The sequence below is a fragment of the Rousettus aegyptiacus genome, unplaced genomic scaffold (assembly GCF_014176215.1).
Source record: "Rousettus aegyptiacus isolate mRouAeg1 unplaced genomic scaffold, mRouAeg1.p scaffold_m13_p_6, whole genome shotgun sequence".
NCBI lineage: Eukaryota > Metazoa > Chordata > Mammalia > Chiroptera > Pteropodidae > Rousettus > Rousettus aegyptiacus.
The window spans coordinates 99,103,139-99,125,666 of record NW_023416309.1 but is presented as its reverse complement, the minus strand read 5'-3'; the positions used below and the strand labels follow the sequence as shown (position 1 = coordinate 99,125,666).

At 55.2% G+C, this 22,528-nt stretch overlaps 1 protein-coding gene across 2 annotated transcripts; it reads left to right on the top strand.

Moving 5' to 3' along the window:
- Positions 1 to 991: 991 nt before the first annotated feature.
- Positions 992 to 22,095, top strand: LOC107513800 (junction plakoglobin). Of its 2 annotated transcripts, none has more exons than XM_016150827.2 (14): positions 992 to 1,127; positions 10,943 to 11,158; positions 12,633 to 12,883; positions 13,112 to 13,350; positions 14,009 to 14,210; positions 15,010 to 15,154; positions 15,282 to 15,385; positions 16,602 to 16,940; positions 18,436 to 18,591; positions 18,829 to 18,948; positions 19,417 to 19,567; positions 19,682 to 19,803; positions 20,490 to 20,529; positions 20,812 to 22,095. In XM_016150827.2, the coding sequence occupies exons 2-14, from the start codon at positions 10,951 to 10,953 to the stop codon at positions 20,961 to 20,963; spliced, it is 2,229 nt and encodes a 742-aa protein (XP_016006313.2). In that variant the 5' UTR covers positions 992 to 1,127; positions 10,943 to 10,950; the 3' UTR covers positions 20,964 to 22,095. The 2 variants fall into 2 exon arrangements, with proteins under 2 accessions (XP_016006313.2, XP_036079028.1); XM_036223135.1 differs by having other exon boundaries at positions 1,010 to 1,127; positions 10,946 to 11,158.
- Positions 22,096 to 22,528: the final 433 nt, after the last annotated feature.

The following is a 22,528-nucleotide window of genomic DNA, read 5'->3' as shown; positions in this document are numbered from 1 at the left end:
TCCCCACCACTTTGACATTTTAAGTCCAGGAAAACATGTGGTTTAGTGGGCCTTGAAACTAGAAGAAAGTGTTCTATTTTAGGATGTACCACTTTCTAGTTTTGTGACCTCTTTGAACCTCAGTTTCCTTATCTTTGAAATTATCACTTTGTGGTCCTAACAATTTTTTTCAGGATTGTCATGAGAATTAAAAAACTCATATCATTTATTTAAATTCTAACATTTAGCAGCTGTCCAAGAGATTTCACAAACCTCACTTCATTTTGTCCTCATACACATCCTGGTAAGAGAGATATAGCTAATGTACCCATTTTACAGATGAGGAGAAAAGGGCGAAAGGAAGTGACTTGCTTAAGATCATACAACTATTAAGTAGCAGGACCCAAACCCTGGCCTTCTAATTTAAAATCTCATGAGCATGCTATCTTTGGAGGAAAAACCCTAACACAGTAAAAAGCCTATGAAATGCTATACCAATATGCTGTTATGCCTTTGTGGCAAAGGTGAATAAACCCAAAGAAGCATCAAGCCTGAACGCTGAGTCGGCTGGCTGGTGAACGCATCTGTCTTTTCATATGGCTCCCCCTGACTCACCTGTAGGACAGGTAAGGGGAAGGGGAGAGAGTAATAAGTCTTACCTGCTCAGGGTAGGGTGGGGCAAGACACACCCCTTCCTTCCCATTGGTTCTTTCCTTAGTCTTGGTGACAGAGTCTTCCCCAATCGGGAGGAAGTAACTTTATATTTGCCAATAGGTGCAGAGTTAGGATGGAACCTCAAGTTGTCCAGAGCCGACTGGCAGTCCCTAGGGCCAATGGCCAGCGGATAAACGAAGGCGGCGGTGGAAGAGGACTAGGGATGAGGCTCCTCCCCTCGATGGGACAGTCAGGCGAGGCAGCCAGTGAGTCAGCTTCAGTGGGTGGGCGTCTCCTTTAGGGGCGGAGCTTCAAGGAGGCGAGAGGCGTGGCTTGGCTGTCAGGTCCCTTCGTCTTTTGTTCAGTTACTGAGTTGCTGCCTTGGCCAGAGTCCGGAGCAGCCGCCGCCCGAACGCGCAGTCCTCTGTTCGCTGCCTGCGCCGGCTCCCATCCCGGCCCTACCCCTACCCAGTCCGACCAGGCTCCACACGCAGGTGAGGACGATCGCGGCAGGTATCTCTGGGGTAAGGGAAGGGCAGCGAGCGGCCGAGAGGCAGATTTCCGGCCGTCTCAGGGCAGGTGAAGAAGGAAGCCAGGGAGCGCCAACCTGCACCAGCGGCAGGGGGCGCGCTGGGGTCCTAGGCGCGGCGACTAAGGGGGCGCCGAGTGCGTTTGGGGATCCTTCGTGAGGACGACGAGGGGTCAGGGCAGGTGTCTCAGGGGTCGCGCGCGCCTCCCCCAGAGTCCGCGGAGCTCGCCCGACGCCGCGTCCCTGACTCTCACCTGACACTTGCAGGGGAGACTTTGACCTGCTCCGTTTGCGTCGCAGGGGCTCACTTTGATCGGGAATTTACTGTTTGGGAAACTTGCTGCCGCTGGTCTCTTTGGGGCCACCTTCATCCCACCTCATGCGTCGTCCTCGCTTTCCCTCCCTCTCTACTCCCCCAGGCCTGGGTGGGGCCCATTGTCTGCGCCCGGCTTGCCTAGCTGTGGGGGCTGAGCGCACATTTTCCCAGTGACGCGGGCCCCACCTGCTAAGCAGGTGAGCGCACGGCGTCCAGAGGCCCTGTCCTCCAGCTCCCGGAATCTCGTCGGTACTGTACCTGCAGCGCACCCCTCCGCTCCAGTGGGCGCCGGGCTAGGGCTCACCAGGGGAGGTGGAATTGGGTAACAGTGGGACTGTGCAGGGCCGGCTCCGCGCCCAGCCGGTGTCTGGTACCCGTGGCTCGGACTGGGGTCTGGACGGAAAGGTCGTGCATAGGTGGAAAATTCACTGGTTCAGCTTCCAGGAGCTTCAGCTTCCAGAGTGTCGATATGGGAACAAGATTACCCTCTCTCTACTCCCTTAATATTGGAAAAAATCACCCCAAACAAACTTTCCGGGAGGAAGTATTCACGGCAGCTTTCTCTGGGGGTTTTCTTGCCTCCTGGCCCAGGGCTTACCCCAGGTTTACGGGGTCCTTCTTGAGGTAAAGCCCTCTCCCCCAGCTGGCCAGGCTGATCCAGGGCCACTGCTTGAGCTCTGGCCCTGTCCTCCCTGCCCCCACCTCCATCCTGTTTGCTGGGTCCCTGGGGCCTGAGGTGGGGACCGGGGTGTGTGTGGGGGGGTGGGCCGAAGGGGAAGCAGCTTCTTCCTTCTCTTCCTGCCTCCGGGGACCACCACACCCCCTCGCCTGAGGCCTGCGCTCCTGGCTCTCTCCCAAGCTCTGCCCCCTCCCTAGGAATGGGGGTGGGGCAGGGCCGGGCCTAACGACGAAGGTGGGGGAAGCAATTGTTCGGGTCTTTTTTTCTTTCCCTACCCTGTCCCCCACGTTATTTAGCTGGCTGGTAATTGAGGCCGAAAAGTGAGGAGCCATGGGGCTTGAGTTCCATTTGATTTTTGGGTTTTGAAGGTGCATTCCTTCTAGAGGCTTTTGCTGTCCTTTCCTTACCCACCCCCTTTCCTGAGAAAGTTTGATGGGAAAAGTGGGACGGAAGGGAGACTTTTGGGGGAAGGTTTCAGGCAGAGCTGAATTTTATGAGATCCCCTCCCCTGGCTAAAGTTGGGGATCTCAACCAGGCTTCCAGCACTGATTTTTAAAAATCTAAGCGTGGTCTTTGCAGGGACTTAGAGGTCAGCCTCTTTGGGGGATAGAGGGGGAATGTAGAGCCAGGTTCTCCTTCAGACCTATGGTGAAGGGAAGATTGGGGGCAAGCTGCTTGCCCTGACTCACTTGGGAAGACCTTACCATATGGTTTGTGTTTGTAGATGGGAGAGTGATGTTGGGCGTCAGACCCCCATGAGTGCCTCCCACCTCCAGGGATCAGGCTCCCTCTCCATCCCTCTTTGGCTCTTGTGGGCAGTGTACCTTTGGGTAGCCATCAGGGAATGGAGTTTGGGCAAAAATAACCTGTTTTCCCTCTTCTCCGTGCCAGCTTGGAGGAGGGGAAGGCATTGTAATTATGTTGGTTAAATGATTATTTTAGCTAATCTGGTTTGTGGCTGTGATGAAAAGATAATAGTGAGGAAGGATTTCTAGGAGGTGCCTGGTGAAAACTGGCTGCTTACTGGATGTGGAGGGTAGTATTCAATTAGTCATTTCTTGCTAGATCAAGCCCCAGCTTGGATGACATGAGCCTTCTCCAGTTTGCCCCCCTCCCCCAGCTCCACCCCATTCTCTTTGGTACCTGTTTGGGCTGCCAGGGCTGCTTCCTGCCTTCCTCTTGGAGGCGGATGGGGGAGGTACCAATGAGGAGGTCACTCCCTGGCCTGGGAGGGATCCAGGAGAGGAGCCACCTTAGAATGAGATGGAGCAATAGACTGGTCAACAGAAGGGCTATTTATTTGGAGAGGTTATAGTGGGGCAGTTGTCAGCACAGGGATTTGGGTTTGATTCCCAGCTCTGTCACTGTGTGGCTTGGCCAAGTCACTTCACCTCACCGAGCCTTAGTGACTTCCTTGGCAAAATGGGAATAATAATACCGACCTCCCAATAAGTACTTGATAAATGGTAGCTTAAGGGAGGGAGGACTCTACAGATATCAAACACTTTCTTTAACTGTTCTCAATCCTATGACTGTCCCTAAAGGCAGCTGTCATTACTCCATTCAACAGATGAGGCAATTGAAACTCAGGGAGGTTAAGTAACTTGCCCAAGGTTGCACAGTGAGACCCAAGCAGGGCCAAGACTGGCATTCGGGTCCTCTGGCTCCAAGCCCAGAGCCCATTCTGCCCTATCACCCCACTGTGGCTTTGGGAAGAGTTTTTCTGCCACTCCTTTTTGAGAGTTTCTGCTCTGGAGTTCGGGAAGAAGAGAATTCAGAAGGGTCTGGGAAGCCATGTGTGGGTGTTGAAGGTGGGGACAGGTTTGTCTGGTGGGGGTGACTCATGCCCTAGTCTCTAGTCCTCTGAAACCTCCCCTATGGCTTGGTTTTTAGCTCCTGGTGGAGGAGGCTCTCTAAGCTAGGCCAGGAGCTGTAGTGGATGTGTGTTGAGGAGGTTGGGAAGGGGAGAGAAGAGGACAAGGGTCAAAGCTGCTGCTGCCTCTCAGCTTGAGCTGGCTGGAACCATGGGCTGTTCTGGGCCAGTCTCTATATAGGAAGTGGGAGTTGCCTGCTTTGCTGGGGGCTGGACCTCTGCCAAGATAAAGGGGGAAGGGGGCCTGCTCCCTGGAGAGTCAGATTTAGGACAGGGCCGGTGTCCTGCTGGATTTCACCTAGCAGTGCTGCCAGACTGCTCTTGGGTGGGGAGCAGGCTCTCCCTTCCGTGGGAGCCCTGGAGACTGAGGGCTGGCAGTAGGGGTTTTCTGCTCCTGGGAAGGCCTTTCTGGTGATGGTGTTGGGATCAGCCAGAGCTTTGGTCCTTGCAAGAGGGGCTGGTGTCACTGTCCTCTCAGACTTGTCTGGCTCGGGCACTCTGCCAACTGAGCATCCGATACCAGAACGGTCCTGGGAAATGGGGTCTCTGTCTAAGCCTATCAGCACCGGGCCTTCAGATCCCAGCAGGAGGGGGACTCCAGGCATGGGGGGATGGATTATTGATCCTGGAAAAGAGAAGGCCGAAGAGACTTGATGTGACAGAGGAAAGAGAATGAACTCAGCCCTGGCTGTTATCTGTAAAGAGGGTGAGGGGTGTGCTGTTTTATGTCACTTCTCAGGACAGAAGAATGATTGAGACTGACGCTCTTATGGAGGGAGCGGAGGTTAGACAGGAGGAAAGACTTCCTGTATGTTAGAGAATAAAAATAAGAGGGAGAGATGGAAGCTTAGAATTGACTCTTCTCTAAAGAGGAAGAAGCAGAGCCCCATCCGTGTGAGCCCGGCGAGGGCCATCCTGCTCTAGTAATCACAATACCCTTTGGGGTGAGTCTGAGGTCTGTTGGGCTCCCTGGGGATTAAATGTTCAGTATCGTGTCTTTTGGGAGAAGAGAGACCTGGCCATGAGAGGAGCAGGTATCCATGTGCTGCCAATGGGGCTAGTCACTCCTGTGGAGAGAAAGAATGACGAGGCTACTAGGTAGGGCAGGTCACTGGAGTTTGTGTCCCTGCAGGTGACACCCTGAGGCCTCTCTCCTGGGACATGGTTGAGTCCAGTGGCGGTCTGGGGGGCATAGACTGACCCAGTTTCCAGCAACCTCCTTGGCCAGGCCTGAAGAGAAAGCTCGCTGACTACTCCCCTTCGCTCAGCCTCCTGGCTCCTCAGCCTTTGGGGGCCCTCAGGGCAGGAAGCTGAGCTTTCTGTGACCTGCAAAGTGTGTGTTAACAGGTCCGCTTTCTTTTCTCACTGTGGAGACTGTGGGGTCTCATAGATTCTTATCTCTGAGGAGTGGCAGCCAGTGGGGAGACTTGGGACCTGGTCTGGGCAATCAGGATGCTGAGAGAAGGAGGTTGGACTCCCCTCCCTCTTGACTGAAACTGTAATCTCTGATCATTGTGAAAAACAATTGGACAGTTTACTAGGAAAGGAAAAAAATCACCCTTACTCTTACTCCTTATCCCGGTGGAGGCAACTACCACGAATATTTCCTTCCCTTCTCTTTTCTTAGCATCTTCTTCTTTCTTAACCTTGATCTTGATGATCTCATACTCTACATACAATACCATATTTTAACCAAATCTTTATTCAAATCGTCGTTTTCTCCAGCAAATGCTAGACAGGGAATGAACCTTGCTCTTCCAGGAGAGGACCAGGCAGCTATTTCTGTAGCATGAAACCACTGAAACCCTGGGGAATGACCCCTGAGAAGTGGACACCAGCTGGGGTCAGAGCTGCCCTAGCCCTCTGGAGTTGGGGGGCGGGGAGGGGCAGGGGTGCAGTAGGCACTTATGTATCGAGATATGTCACCGACATGTCAACCCTTTGCTCTTGTATCCTGAGGCTGAGTGAAGTGTTTTTCCATTCCCAGGAGTCCCGGTTTGGGGTCATTTGCTAGTTTGGGATTTTGCCCACACAGGGTCACCGGCAGGGAACAGAGCTCCAGCTGGAGCTCTCTCTGGAGGTTCCGGGGTTGAGCCACCTGGCTTGGCATTTCCCTCTCCTCCAAGCCTCCTTCATTTTCCCACCCTACTTTGTTTGCTTTGGGAAGGAGCCCAGAAGGAAGAAAACAAACAGCTGGGGCATCCCGACCGGAGCCGTCCCCACTCCCAGCCAGCCCTTGGGCCACTGCTCGGCTATCCTCCAGACTGGAAGTGAGGGTTTTCCTCCAGGAGCTCAGGATGGGCTTCTGTCTTCTCTCATTCCAAGGGCCCCGGCCATACCTAACACTCAGTTCAGTCTTTGCCCACTCGGAATGACCAGTGTGATGGAGCCAGGGATCTCAAGTAAAGCAGTCATGTCTATCTCTGTACTTTTCTGGAGTCTGTTTCCGTTGGTGCTGCTGGCCAAATCTCAGTTGGAGACAGAGACAGAGTGGGAAAGGGTGGCGGCTGGTGACCCTGCTGAGCCCAACCTCTCCCTTGGGGTTGCTATGTGGGGAATGTCCATGCCTGACTGGCCTGACCGCCCTGGCTGCAGAAGGCAGCACATGTGACTGGGGAGGGGGAGCTGCACAATGTCACCGCCTGGCCTCCCCTCAGGACCCAGATAGTCATAACACCTCTTCCCCAGCCACGCCCTACACTGCCCCCACCAGTACCCCTCCCAGCCCTCATCTAAGGGCTTTGGGAAAAGAAGCCTGGGTCCTGGGTCCCAAAGAGCAGGCTGGCTGCTGGCTACCTTGCCAGACCCATCTGTGCTGGTCTCCTCTGCCATTTCTTTGCATCTTTAATAGAAGGATGCTTGCCTGGGCCTTTACTGCCCACAGCAGGCTTCCATCCATAGTCAGGGTTGTATTCGATCCACACTACGGGCTGAAGGAAGAAGTGGCGTATCACTTCCACTTTATCGGAGTATGAGGCTTAAGGAAAAGGAGCGATGTGCCCAAGGACTCACAGCCAGTGTGGTGAGGCTGGAGCCCCTCCCCTGACTCCCATGCTCTCCCACCCACCCTACCCATAGCTCTTTGTCACTGTTTGAGCCATTGTTCTGAGTCTGCATGAGTCTCTGGCTTCTGGCCCAAGGAACCTCTGGGGCCCCTGCCCAGCCTGCTCTTGAAGTCCTTTAAAGCAATGTTTCTAAGCCTGGTCCCAGCACCCCATTCCTATCTTTGTTTCCAGGTGTGTCATTGACGCTTGGTGTCCCGTAGCCCAGCCCAGCTGTGCCCGTCACTGACCGCGGGCGCTGGCAGGAGCCAGGAGTCTGATATAGCTTTGATGGGAGTTGTTTTTAATGTTGGGAATGGGCTGCACTCTGCTGGGACAGGCTTGGATTTTAGGATATCCATTGCCAGCCCGCTGGGCTGGCCATGCCAATGAGGAAGAGGAATTAAGGGCAGAATATGCCCAGAGTAGCCTCATTGCTTGCTCAAAGATTCCTCCACAGAGTGGGCCAGTGGGGGAAGGGTCCTTGGCACACCCTCTCCTGGGCCCTGTCTTCTCTTCCTGTCCCTTGCACTGTCCCCCACCCTGCCCTATGTTCTCTGAGCTGGCTTCTTCCTCCCGTGTTGCCAAGAATAGAGCGTGCCGCTGTTAAACAAAGGCCCCCCGTTCAATTCAGAAAACCGCCCTGTGTCTGGCTCTGCCCGTCTCTGTCCAGGGCGCATGGGCAGGGCCCGTGTCTGTCTCGCCCACTTCCACCCTGGCTCTGTCCGGGGGCACTGTGGCAGGTCTCGCTCCAGGTCTAGGGTGGGGAGGGATGAGACCAAACTGGGCGCGGCCCCCTCCGCCCTGGGAACTGCAAAAGCAGCACTTTTGTTTCTTGTGGGAGAATTTCCCTGCCTCTCATGGGGAGTAGGTGGGGAGAAAGGTGGGGCTGGTTGACCGTCCTGCCTGAAGTCTGACTTCTTTCTAGCCTTTCTGTTGCAGGAAGAGCTCTCCCCATGATCCTTTCCTCAGGAAGCGTTCTGGTGTGCGTCGTCTCTGAACTGCTTTCTAGTTCTGCTCACCCTCAGCCTTCTCTTGTCTGTCTTGGAAACCCTGGTTCTTGATTCTCAGAATCTTAGACATCGACATTTTTTTCTGAGATCACCTGGGCCACCCTTTCTGTAGGTGAAGCACAGAGCGGGAAACTAACTGCCCAAGGACACTCAGCAAGTTTGTGGCGGAACTGGGACTAGAACCCGAGACTTCTGACCTTCCCAGCAGGTGCTGTGCCTCCGACTGTGAGCACCCTTGGCCTCACCTGTCCACTCTGCCCTCGGTGAGAGGGCTCAGCTCCACCCACATCCGCCCCCTCCGCACTCCTCTGCAGCTGGGTGTCTGGTCCTCTTTTGACCCCAGGGATTCCGGTCCCTCTTTCCCTGGATCGCCTGTTAAGAAACAAGCGAGAAGCCCTGCTCAGTGGCTGGAAGCTGGCCTGCAGTGAGGCAGACCTGGCTTTGAGCAAAGCGCCTCCATTTCTTCCCTGCGGAGCCTCAGTTTCCTCACCGAGAAATTGGGAATAATCAGTGCCTGCCAGGGGTTCTGTGAGGGAAGCCTGAGATTCATTTGGTAGTAGAGGCAGCTGGATGCCTCCTCCCGCAGGAAGCCTCTGACCTCCGAGAGGCCTCTCTCTCCCCGAGGCAGCTGTCCAGCCCTCAGCTTTTCTTGGCTCCGGGCCTGGGATGGTGGGGGTGCTGAGGGACTTGCTGAGGAAACGCAGCTCCTGTGGCCAGCCTTGACTTTGGTGGTCCCTTTGGACATGGGATGAGGGAGGGGATGGCCCTTATGGCTCTGGGTGAGGCTTGTGCCCCTCCGGCTTGAAGCACCAGGGATAGGCAGCGGTTTCTGCCGGGGAGAGGCTTTTCCCGGCTCCGACGATGAGTGTTTTTACAAGTCAGGGCAGGAGATATCCAGTTCTTTCTGAGCATATCTGACTGAGTCTTGGCATTCAGAGGTCGAATGCCGGCTCAGTCCTCCGCCTGGTCGAGTGGCATTTAGAGGGTTAACGCAACTGTAGCTCCTGATGCAGTTTCACCCTCCTTCTCCAGTGCTCGCTCCTCCCCTGGGTGGCTCTGTGGCAGGCTGGCTTCTCCCCTATTTTCTCTGTCTCCGGGGAAGGCGGGAGTGCTGGGCAGTGTGTGGTTGGGGTGGGGGGCAGGGCCTCCTCCCGAAACAGCCACGCTTGTGCCTGGGAAGCATCTGGCACCTCGGACGGCACCGAGCTGGCTCTCTGTTCTGGGCCTGCTTCTGTTTATCAGTCCGAAACTCTGAGTCACTCAGCGTGACGGGAGGAGGAGAACAGGGAGAAGGGGAACGAGGCCCTGGGAGCTGGTGTGGCTCCTGCCTCTGCCTGTTCCAGGTGTGCTCAGGGGCAGGGGAGGAGCAGGTGTTGCCATAAAAGGCAGCAAGACCTAAAGGACTATTTGTCATCCGCCTTGAGTGTGGCACTGGGCGTCACTGGGAAGACATATCCCGGGGTGGGGCCTGGCTGTACCAGCCACCCCACCCTCTTCCTTACCCAGTCCCCCACCACAGCGGGTTTGAGGTGCTAGGTGCTGCCCAGCCTCATGGGTGGACCAGCCAGGGTGCGCTTGCTGTCTGAGGCCACACTAGGTGTGCAAAGTCACACCTGCACCTGGTCCTGGCTCTGCCTTTTCTCCACTGTGCCGCCTCGTCTGGTGGAGTCTCCGTTTCCATACCTGTGAATGGGGGAACAGAGCATGTGCTTTGAAACCCACTTGTGAGGATGGCAACATTAGCGAAAGGTCTGGCGCTAGGTCGGCCCTGACTGGAACACAGCTTCCCTTGCCTGGCCTTCCCTTGCCAAGCTCCAGAGGTCAGCTTCCAAGACAGGGAGACAGACAGAGAGAACAGGGTGGATCTTTGTCCTCCCTGGCACAGAGTGGGGCCCAGCTCTTCACTAACCCCAAGTGGCCCAAGTCTCTGCAGAGAAAGGGAAGGGCGCCTGAATGGCAGTGATTGCCCTGAGTTCTGCCTCACCCCTTATCCCTAGCCTGCATTCGAGGAGGCCAGGGAGTGAGTAGACCCCTGTAGGTGCTGATACCCGGCCATAGCCACCAACGTCCGTCCCTATCATGCTGGGTCCTCACAACAACCTAGGAGGAAGGCGATGCTTCTCCATTTTGTAGATGGGGACCCTGAGACTCAGCAGACTGGCAAATTACCCCAGTAGTATATGGCTGAAATTTGAAACTGTTAGTGGGGCTCAGAATTCTGGGAAAGGCTTCCGGGAGTCAGGGTGCTAGAGAGACAGGGGTCTTAGGACCTGGGCCTCTTGGGGCCACTTGTGATTCTGTCCCATCTGCAGGAAAGTGAGATTCTGGAGTCTGAGGGATCCTGGGGCATCACTGACTGCTCCTAGCAGCCTCCCAGGCTCCCCAGAAAAACCTGTCTAACCACTCCCCTGTCTGACCACCACGTTTCTGGTGCAGCTACATCATCTCTGCAGCCTTCCCCAGGGAGCCCCAGTGGATGGGGATAGGTCTGCAGGACCCCAGAAGCTGCCGAAGGCCCCGAGTGCCTTCAGCTCTGGGAGTGTTGGGTAGGGTCAGCAGGGTGAGGGAGTTCAGGGCTGGCTTGGGGTATTTGACTCTTTACTACCCTACTCTCCAAGGGGTTCACCCCACCCTAGCTGGAGGTCAGAGATGCAAGCCCAAGAGCCACACATGGATATCGCTCCCTGGACCTGGTACCCTTCTGACCCCCATTCCCTCTACCACAGCCCAGTGGGTCTCTTGGGGCTGAGGTGGGGGTAAGCGGCTATGGGCAGGACCTGGGGAAACTGAGGCCTGGGCCGGCTATGGCATGCCCCACTGGGGCCAGCTGATTTCCTGCTCCTTTTTTGTGTTCCCAGCAGCCACCATGGAGGTGATGAACTTGATTGAACAGCCCATCAAGGTGACCGAGTGGCAGCAGACATATACCTACGACTCAGGCATCCACTCGGGTGCCAACACCTGCGTGCCCTCGGTCAGCAGCAAGGGCATCATGGAGGAGGATGAGGCCTGTGGGCGCCAGTACACACTCAAGAAGACCACCACCTACACCCAGGGGGTGCCCCAGAGCCAAGGTCGGGAACCCTGGGGGCTATTGCGTGGGAATATTCCTGCAGAAAATAAAGCTCAGCCCTGGAGGAAGATAAAAGGAGGCTCCCGGTCTGATGGGGGAGGCACGGCTCCTGCTCGTAGTGACCCACCCAGTCTGAGGGAAAAGGCACAGCTACTTCAGGGTGCCCCCATCTGAGAAGGAGGCAGGTTCCTCTTCTGTGAACCTCTAGACCCTGCCCACCAGTCTGAAAGAAGAGGCACTGCCCTTGCCTTCCATGAACTTACAGTATGAGGAGGCATTACTATTGCCCTTGGGGAACCCATGGGCCATGGGAAAGACACCGTCCTTTTGTTCCAGGACCCTCAAGTTTGATGGGGAGGCAGAGCTCCAGCCCTCAGGAAGCCCCTAGTCTGGTAGAGGAGATACAGTTCTCAAGCCTGAGGACTCCTGGTGTGGACTGGGGAGGAATCGAGGCCTGCATGTGGAACATGCTGACGTGGAAATGGGCTGAGGCTAGGTGGTGGAGTGACCCACCCAGTTCTGGGACTTAGGGGTGGGGGATGTCTCCTCCTCCCGATTAATTGGAGGGTGGAACCTTTGCCTCCTTCTGCCTGGGGCATCAGGACACTGGCCAAGACAGGGCTGCCTGGGAAGCCTGGACGCCTCTTTGTGGGACTCCCAGGTCCATCCAGGCAGTAGGGTGGTGGAACCTGGAGTGTGAGCCGAGAACCCACCTCTTGCTTTCTGAAACCCGCCATCCTGACTTTCCTCCTGATGTACGATCTTGCATGTCTAATGCCCCTGGGCCTCGATTTGCTTGCCCAGATAATGGGAGCGTTGCCTCCTCTGGGGGTGACGAGGGTATAATTAGAATTACGAGCTTTCAGGGTTGAAGAGACTCAGGCTGTCTCATCCTACCCCCACCGCGTTGTTAAGGGAGGAGCACAGAGCCAGGGTTTGGGCTCTGGAGTCAGGTTGTCTTAGTTCAGATTCTGGCTTGGGTTCTTATAACCTCCGCCTGTTTTTCTATCTGTGAAGTAGAGATAATAATAGTACTGACCTTGTAGGATTGTTGTAAATGAGAATATATAAGAAAAGCACTTAATTCACAGCCAGGCACATAATAAATACTCAAAAAATTTTAGCTATTCCTACTGCTACTAATAATTGCTAACATTTTTGTAATGAGATGTGGCAGGTACAAGAATCCTTCCTTTTCAGAGCAATTCACAACTATTATCCTATTTAATTCTCATAAGAATTCTCTGTGGTGGGCAGAACAGGTGGTGCCTCATTTTACAGATGATGTAACTGAGGCGATGGTGACTTCCCCAAGGTCACTGGTTAGAGTAAGAACTGCAGGTGGTGTGCCGGGCCTTCGGTCGGGTTGGGAGGCAGCCAGGGGTATCTAGTCGGGCTGTTCGCACAGCCCGCCCTGCTCCCCAGGTTCACCTTTCCTGCCTTCTGCAGCTCACCCCCTGCCCATTGGCCTTCAGGTGACCTGGAGTACCAGATGTCCACAACGGCCAGAGCTAAGCGGGTTCGGGAGGCCATGTGTCCTGGTGAGGACAGCTCGCTGCTGCTGACTACCCAGGTGGAGGGGCAAACCACCAACCTGCAGCGGCTGGCAGAGCCGTCCCAGCTGCTCAAGTCGGCCATTGTACATCTCATCAACTACCAGGACGATGCTGAGCTGGCTACCCGGGCCCTGCCTGAGCTCACGAAACTGCTCAACGATGAGGACCCGGTCTGTGAGGGGCTTTGCTGGGGGGAGGCAGGGAGGGGTGAGGTCAGGTGTCCACAGGGAGGGCCCTATCTGGGATGGAGGGAGGTCATTGACCTGAGCCTCATCAGCAGAGAATGTCTGACCTGGGACCCTCTGAGCTTTGGAAGGGGTCTTCTGGTCCCTCCTTGCACTGGTAGCTGGACCCAGCTGAACTGCTCACTAACTTAAATCCTTCCCTCCACCCCCCAGGTGGTGGTGACCAAGGCGGCCATGATCGTGAACCAGCTGTCGAAGAAGGAGGCGTCGCGGCGGGCGCTAATGGGCTCGCCCCAGCTGGTGGCTGCTGTGGTGCGCACCATGCAGAACACCAGCGACTTGGACACTGCCCGCTGCACAACCAGCATCTTGCACAACCTCTCCCACCACCGCGAGGGGCTGCTCGCCATCTTCAAGTCAGGCGGCATCCCAGCCCTGGTCCGCATGCTCAGGTACTCAGTGCGGCGGCCTGGGGCTTCCCTCTCTTGGGCTTCTGTACAACATTTATTGAGCACCCACTATGTGCCAAGTGCATAACCATGCCCAGTCTTGGTGCTTAGCTGCTCATGTAACTAGCAGGAAGCTATAGTATGGGCTAGGGCAGAGAGATATGTCTGAGACTGCTCAGACCTCTGAGAAGGTTTACTCTAATGGCAAGGGTTGATGGATGAGTAGAATCTATCCATTGTAGATGAAGGGAAGAGTTTTCCAGGCATAGGGAACAGCATGTGCAAAGTCCCTTGCCATCTTCATCTTTCCAGCCTTGCAACGTTGATTGGCCTTTTTCCTCATCCTCGTATCAGGCTGTGGGGTTGCCTGAGTGGAGATATTGATCTTACTCCCTCGCAGGGCCTCTCTAGCACAGCCTTCCACATGGTTCCTCAGTAGGGAATGGTGTTGAGGGGACGTACTGTGTGCTGGTACCAGGCTGGGAGCCCAGGAGCAGGAGTTGTCGTGGTCCCAGTGTATAAGAGCGGGGATGGGCTCAAGGCAAGATGGGATTTTAACAAAGGGGGCTATTCCCATGTGGGTGTCAGTATTGCAGAAGGCTTCCCCGGGGAAGTGGCCCCGGAACCCAACTCACACTAACACCCCTGCCCACCATCCTAGTTCCCCTGTGGAGTCGGTCCTGTTCTACGCCATTACTACACTGCACAACCTGCTGCTCTACCAGGAAGGCGCCAAGATGGCGGTGCGCCTGGCGGACGGTCTACAGAAGATGGTGCCCCTGCTCAACAAGAACAACCCCAAGTTCCTGGCCATCACCACTGACTGCCTGCAGCTCCTGGCCTACGGCAACCAGGAGAGCAAGGTAGGCCCCTCCCCACCCCCAGCGGAGACCCGTGGCTCACAATTACCTCATCTTCCGTCCAGCTGCAGCCTCAGGCTACTGCCTCCTGACCTTTTTTAGGATAAATATATATGTATGTACAGTTGTACATGTTTCATCACATAACTGTTTTCAGGATAAGGAAAAGAGAAAAAATTTCCTTGGCCTCCCACAGCCATTGTTATTTCAATGTGCATCCTCCAGTGCTATCCTGTGGGCATATTTGTATTAGCTATAATAATAATAACACATGCGTAACTTTGTATCTGGTTTTCTAACTGATATTTTTAAAATGTTTGTTTGCTGTGTTCTTAAAATCATCCTGCTTAGTGGCAAATAGCATTTCATTAAGTGGGGCCTCAGACTTTATTCGGAGGGAGGGAATCTGGATTGTGTCCAGTTTTCCACATTTATAAACAGTTCTGTAATGAACATCTTTGGGCACATAGCTTTTCCCAAAGAGTGGAAAAAAATGTTATCAGTAGAACTAAGGGTTTTTAACATTTCTAGGCTTTTACCCCAGTTGCCAGATTACTTTCCAAAAGGACTGTATTATTTATAATGCCATCAGTAGTGATGTCTTTTAGTGCAGTTTCACCTCATCCTTGCTAGCATTGTATATTATCATTTTTTCAAGATTTAGCCTTATTTAATAGTCACAAAATTTCTTCGGGTTTTAGCTGAAGCTCAGTTATGGCAGCTCTGTCAGCCCCCTCTCCCTTCCTTGTTCCTTGTCGTATTCCCTGTCTGTCTCACACTCATGCTCCCCCTCTCCCCACAGCTCATCATCTTGGCCAACGGAGGACCCCAGGCCCTCGTGCAGATCATGCGCAACTACAGTTATGAGAAGCTGCTGTGGACCACCAGCCGCGTGCTCAAAGTGTTGTCCGTGTGTCCCAGCAATAAGCCCGCCATTGTAGAGGCCGGTGCGTGTTACAGACTGTGAGGGTGACCCACGTGGCCAGGAGGGCTGGAATGGGGGCTCTGTCTAGCGGCCAGGCTTGGTTAGCTGTGCTCCCCTGTGGCTGACATGACCCCTGTCCCCCATCCCAGGTGGGATGCAGGCTCTGGGCAAACACCTGACAAGCAACAGCCCCCGCCTCGTGCAGAACTGCCTCTGGACCCTGCGCAACCTCTCGGATGTGGCCACCAAGCAGGTGAGCAAGACATCCAGGTCGGCGTCCCCCTCTTCAGCTGCCCGTCCTTCCATCTTACCACATCCAACCTACCTGGGAGTCTGACGTTAGGAGCCATGGGAGGCCAAGGGCTTGGCTTCTAAATCCTGCTCTGTCATGGCTGCGGCTGGATGTACTCTGAATACCGGCATCCCTTTCGCTTAAGGTTATAATCCCTGTTAGGGACTTAGGAAGGGGAATTGATGAAGGGGGCTGATTTTCTAAGCTGTGGTTCCGGTGGTGCCAGGGGAGTAGTTTTGACCTAGACCCTGGGGTGGGGAACAGCATTCAGAGGGACAGCTTGGGGATCCTTGTGCTTAAAAACACAATTTAAGGAAAAATGCAGTTATAGGATAAGTCTCATGGTCCCCTCTTCCAACCTGACTGTTATTCCTAAGAGCCTCCATCCATAGGCTCTTTACTGAGCTCCTGCCACGTGCTAGACTCCTGGGCATTGTGGACGTTGGCTCATTTACCCCTTTCAGCACCTGGAGGTAGAATGCGGGCCCCTGCTGGTTAGATGAAGAAATGGGCTCAGGTTGGTCAGTAAGGTCCTTGGTCACAGCCAGGAAACAGCAGAGCTAGGACATGAAGCCAGGACTGGTCTGCCTCCAAAGCCCGGGGTCTTTCTGTTCTACCACAAGGCCAAGCACGGCTCCCCTGGGAGAAGTAAGGCTTCTGGATTAGAGATGTTTCCAAAAAGGGGATTTGGCCTGGGGCCCACTGAGGGGGCAGCCGTGAAGGTGCAGAAAAGTGAGAAGCATATAAAAGTGGGTCAGCTAGGCCGCTGAAGCACGTGGCCTCCTCCTCAATTTCCTCTTGGCCTGGGAGCCTCCCTCAACCTGAGTGGGGCTCTGCCTGGGTCTGAAGATGCAGGAGGGGCAGGAGGGGCTGGAGGAAAGAGCGTGGAGCTTAGAGGCAAGCTTGGCTTCAGATCCCGCCTACTGGCTGTGAATCTGTGGGCAGGCCCTGCAACCTTTCTGAGCTTTGGTGGCCCCACAGGAGAGCACTGGTCTCTCACGAGAGTCAGCAGGATCACGGAGATGAAGGTTGCCAGGCAGCACACGGGCAGGGTCCCTCGAGTGTCGCTGAGTGGGCTTCCAACCCCGTTGGGCCATCTGTCTCCCCTAACACATGTAGGAGACTCTCTGCAGTTGGGAGTCTCCCTCACTCTCCGCTACCTTCCCCTCAACCCCAGGAGGGCCTGGAGAGCGTGCTGAAGATTCTGGTGAATCAGCTGAGCGTGGACGACGTCAACGTCCTCACCTGTGCCACGGGCACTCTGTCCAACCTGACGTGCAACAACAGCAAGAACAAGACGCTGGTGACACAGAACAGCGGCGTGGAGGCGCTCATCCACGCCATCCTGCGTGCCGGCGACAAGGACGACATCACAGAGCCCGCCGTCTGCGCCCTGCGTCACCTCACCAGCCGCCATCCCGAGGCCGAGATGGCCCAGAACTCCGTGCGCCTCAACTACGGCATCCCGGCCATCGTCAAGCTACTCAACCAGCCCAACCAGTGGCCACTGGTCAAGGTGCGTGCGCAGCCGCGGTGGGGGTCGGGAGAGGGGCAGGCGCGCCCGGCAGTCGGGTTCCGGTGCTGTGTGTCGGTACAGGCCAGGCTGCTGCAACAGAGAGGCCCTGAAATACAGCGGCTCCAATAAGACAAGTTTCTTCTTCTCTTGTGGAATGGTTTGGACTGCCATAGAGGCTCTGCTCCTGAGACTAGAATCTTTCTCTTATAGCTAGGCCGTCCTCGAGGGCAGAGCTTCAAAGTTTAATATGCACATGGCCACCCTGCGTGGTCTCATTAAACTGCAGGTTCTGGTTTGGTAGGCCGGGGGATGAGGGTGTGAGTCTGTATTTCTAACAAGCACCCAGGTGATGCTGCCGGTCCGTGGAGCCCACTTCTCACACGAGAGGGTCTGGACAGAAGAGTTGTCCTCACACAGCGGTTGGGCTGTATCATCTCCACACATGCGTTCTAGTCCTGGAGAAGTGGGAGGACTAGCAGGAAGTGGGACATATCACTTTAGCCCACACTCTGGAACTGGGTTATTTGGCCACGTCTGGATGTAAGGAGACTAGCAATGTTTCATGTGTCAGAAAGCCATGCGTCCTGCTAAAACTCAGAAAGGATGCCAAAGAGGCAGAGTAGAGAGGATTCTGGGGGAACACTTGGTGTCTGACATAGAGAGTCTGGGGTGTGAAGGGGTAGAGCCTTCCTCTCAGAAAGCTACCTGGCAGAGCCAGCTGACATTGGCTAAGTTTTAGACAATTTAACAGTACAGATAAGAATGACTCTAAGTCATAACGCACACTGAATTTAAAAAAAAAAAATTGTGGTGCAAGAAAAAGGGCAGCTTAGGGCCTCTCCTCGGGCTTGGTACCTGCTGCAAGGCCAAGGTCAGGGAGAGGTTTGCATACTGACCCAGCAGCTAAATGACGAGCGACCTCGGCACTTCATCCACCCTACGCTCGCGCCCTCATCTCTCCCATGATTTTCGTCCCTGCCCTCCTAGCTTCTTGTTTTGAGGATCAAATGAGATGATAAATTTCTTTGCAAGACCCTGGGTGACCCTGGGAGGCCAGAATGGCTCCTAGGAGTCAGAGACCCCTGGAGAGGAGACCTCGGCCTTGCTGAGGATTGATTATGATATGAGCATCACCAAAGCAGGAGGCTTTGGGGTCAACCATAGCAAGGACTCCCTGATAATCAGGGTTTGGGGATTATCAGAAAAGTTAGTACGGCTCTGTTGTCTTTAGGGAGTTGGTAAGAGAGAGGGCCTAAGGGTGAGGGCTGGCGGAATGTTCTGGAATGGGATATCATTTTAGCAGGGGCTGTTAGAGTTAGACATGAGAACCCACAGGTCCTGTGGGAATAAGGGACATGAGCTGGGGTGGTCTCATTCTCTGGAGATCTTCCAGTATGTCTGTGTCTGGCCTTGGGGACAGAGAGGAGGAGACGATGCTGGGAAACCAGGGATTCTCCAGACACCCAAGAAATTCCCCTGATTGTTGTCTTGCCAGGCAACCATCGGCCTGATCCGGAATCTGGCTCTGTGCCCAGCCAACCATGCCCCACTGCAGGAGGCAGCAGTCATTCCCCGCCTCGTCCAGCTGCTGGTCAAGGCCCACCAGGATGCCCAGCGCCACGTGGCGGCAGGCACACAGCAGCCCTACACGGTCAGTGAGCTGGCGGTGCCTGTGACCACCCTCCCCGGGGTCAGGGTGTCTGGGGTCAGGGTGTCCTCTGCGTGAATGTGTATGCACACAAGAGCACATGTGGGGGAGCAAGCTGCAACCGAAGCAAGTCCACTTCACGGACCAGTGAGGCTGTCGGAGCGTTGTGGGGAGTGTGTGTGTGTGTGGCCATGTCCAAGGGCCCCCTGTCACTGTGCCCCATTGCCTCTTCTGGTGCAGGACGGTGTGAGGATGGAGGAGATCGTGGAGGGCTGCACTGGGGCCCTGCACATCCTGGCCCGGGATCCCATGAACCGCATGGAGATCTTCCGGCTCAACACCATCCCCCTGTTTGTGCAGGTGAGTCCGAGGCAGGAGAGGCCCCCACCCCCAACCCCTGCTTATCCCCACTGCCAGAGGGGGAAAGTCGGCAGCCATGGGTTTGGTGATCGATGTGGTGTGGTTATTGTTTCGCTTTGCATCATTCTCTTTCTTATTAATATGAAGTCATAGATTTTTAGGAAAAGTTTTTTAGTGATATAGAAAAAATGCTTTATGTTATAACGTCAGATGAAAAAAGTAGGAATCAAATACATATATGGCTATGACAAAAAAATCAGTGGAAATACACCGGTGTGTTAACAGAGCTGTGTCTGTCCGGGTGGGAACTGTGACTGGCTTTCTTTTCCATGTCTTCACACTTTTCTTAGACTTTCCACACTTTGTAGTATGAGCTTGGATTAAGTCCAGAAGGGGGAGGCGCAGACGGCAGGGGCTCTGCGGCGTGCTGCACCCCCCCTTACCCCGACACGCGCCCCTTCTCCCCAGCTTCTGTACTCGTCAGTGGAGAACATCCAACGTGTGGCCGCCGGGGTGCTGTGCGAGCTGGCCCAGGACAAGGAGGCAGCCGACGCCATCGATGCCGAAGGGGCCTCCGCCCCACTCATGGACCTACTGCACTCTCCCAACGAGGGCACAGGTGAGGGGCCGTGCTGGGCGTGAGGGGCGAGGGCGGGGGCCGGGCCTGGCGCCCCCAGCCAGGACAGAGGCGGGTGCCTGACTGGGCCTCTCCTCTCCTCTCCTCTCCACTCAGCCACCTACGCCGCGGCCGTTTTGTTCCGCATCTCCGAGGACAAAAACCCGGATTACCGTAAGCGCGTGTCTGTGGAGCTCACCAACTCCCTCTTCAAGCACGACCCGGCTGCCTGGGAGGCCGTGAGTACCGGGTGGGCTGCAACCCAAGGCTGTGCAAGTTGCACACTGCACAAGGGCAGCACGTTTATGAGGGTCCCTGCCATCCTGTTGACTTCATAGATCTTTATTTTATAATTGCATCATTTATGATAATTCTCTGGAGATAGAAGTAGCAGGTTGAACCAATTATCTTTCTTTTCTCTTATTCACAATTTATTATTATTTTTTTGTCTGAATTGAAATATAGTAGACAATTAGTTGCTTATATTTACATTGTACAATTCAATGATGGTTTTTTTGTTTTTTGGGGGTTTTTTTGCCACTTATAGTTGGCCAGTTATCTGTTCTGACTTACCAACATGGCAAATTTTTTCTTGTCCAAACTAAAGTGTTGAGGCGAGGCGCCTTTTCCTGACTTGCGTAAAGGTGCTGTGTAGGCTGTTGGCTGCCCTGATCCTGGGCGGGGCAGTTTCTGGCACCCACTCCCCTCCCCTCCCCAGGTCCTGTGGGTGTCCCTAAGCGTGGATGGTGGGACCCCCCCACCCTGGGGAGGTGCCTGAGGACAGGAGTCCATCGGGGCACTGGGGGACCATGTCATCCTCTTTCCTCAAGGGTCTTCGTTTTCCCCCCGGCCCCCTTCACAGAAGCATCTCTAGCTGCCCACCCTTCCCCCTGCCCCAATGTCTCTCTCTGTCTTCCTTTCTCAGGCCCAGAGCATGATCCCCATCAATGAACCCTATGCGGATGGTAAGTGTGTGCAGAGTTCTCAGGGCCCTGAAAAGTAGGGGTGGGGGAGCACGTGGGTGTGAGCAAGGGAGAGGCATTGTGTCTCCAGGGCCAAGGGTCAGTCATGGCTACTGTGTGGCGTCCGCATGCGCTGTCGTCTGGGTCCCCTGATGGGCAAGTTTAGGGAGGGGGGTCAGGCCCACTGGGGGGTGGGCAGAGGTAGAGGAGGGGCCTGAAGCCTCTCCAGACCCCTAAACAGGGTGGCCCGCAGACCCTGGACAGAGTCCTCCTTCTCTTCCCCAGACATGGATGCCACCTACCGCCCCATGTACTCAAGTGATGTGCCTCTGGACCCCCTGGACATGCACATGGACATGGACGGGGACTATCCCATCGACACCTACAGCGACGGCCTCCGGCCCCCCTACCCCACTGCAGACCACATGCTCGCCTAGCTGGCTCGACCCCAGCACAGCACCTCTCGCTTCGCAGCCTCCCTCACGCCCGTGGGCTGCTGAGACACGCTTTCCCTTCCCTCTGGAACCTTCTTCTCGTGGAGGCCCTCTCACGTTTCTGCTGAGACCCTGGCTCCTTTTTGTGGGGAACGAGTGTGGGGCCTTTTGCAGTTGAGCTCCCCCGAGGAAGGCATGCCTTGGCCTCCTTTATTTTGTTATTTTTGCTGGGGATGGGGAGTCCTGACCCTTCTGTGAGTGGTGGGCAGCTAATAATGCAGGAATGGCACGAGTTGCTAGGGGACACAGGCCCGCCCTGACCCCTCTGTGTCTGCCCCACCCCCCAGGCACAGCGCCTCATCTGAGGGGCTCTCCGTGCAGACGATGGGGCAAGACAGACAAGTGCCTGAGCCTGGGGGACCAGGGCCATGACTTCCTGCCCAGCCCCGTGCCTCCGTAGGGTCTTTCTTGGGATGGTGATCTGTTCCTGCTTTTCCGTTCTGGGTCATGGGTCCAGAGACTGATCCCCCCTCCCCAACCCCGTGGCCCTGGCACTCAAGCTTTAGACTCTGTTCCCCTATCAGTGCTCACTTCTCTGCCCTGGCTGTCTATATATTTTCAGCCAGCGGGGTCCCATGGGACTTTGGTTCCTTTTCCGGGTCTGATTTTCTCACTGAACACCCGACCAACTGTCCTGAGCACCCGGGGTCTCCAGGACCCAGGTTCAAGGCCCGAAGCCCCAGAATCCAAAGCTCCTCTTGAAAAGTTCAGGGACCGTCCGGGGAGATGGGACAGAGATATGGAGAGTGAGTCCCTCACTCCAGGACCCTGCCTGCTTCCCTCTGCTGGATGCTCAGCTGGTTTTGGTCCCCTCCCCAGGGAGCTCCCTCCCCCCCTCTCCCCACCCAAATGCCTGCCCCACTGACCCTGAGAAGTGCTCTTGGCTGACCCCTCTGATGTGGTGAGGGGCTTTCTCTTCCCCTTCCTGTTTCAACAGCCTCCCCCAACTTCTGCACATGGGTGTGGGGACCAGGGGAGGTCCCTGCGGAGAGTTTTATTATTATCGCTTTATGTTTTTGGTTATTGGTTTTTGTATAGACCAAAGCAATGAAAATAAAACTAACACAGAGACCCAGTGGAGGCTGTTTGGGGTGTGGGATGGGGAGACGGGGCTCCCTTAGCAGCCTCATGACCTCAGCTGGATCCCGAGTGTCCTCATGACCACCTTGTGTATGGGAAAGATGCGGAGAGAAGGGAGTCAGGGAGAAAAGCGTGTTTGTGGAGGCGGAGTGCATTTAATTCAGTACACACTTGTAGGGCTCCAACTTGGACCCTTAGGAGAATAGGAGAGGTGAAGAGATGACTTTCAAGGACACCAGGCCTTACTCATCTTTCCAGTGGGCCACCTCCTTGCTGGCCTCTCAGCCTCCAGCCCTGCCCTGCCCCTGTCTGGCCTGAATGTGTATTTGTTGGATTTCTCCTGCGGTCTGCAGCGGCCCACCCCAGCCCCTGACCACCTCCCTTTGTCTCCTCAGCCAGCACCCTCCATGCTGTTCCTTCTGCCTGGA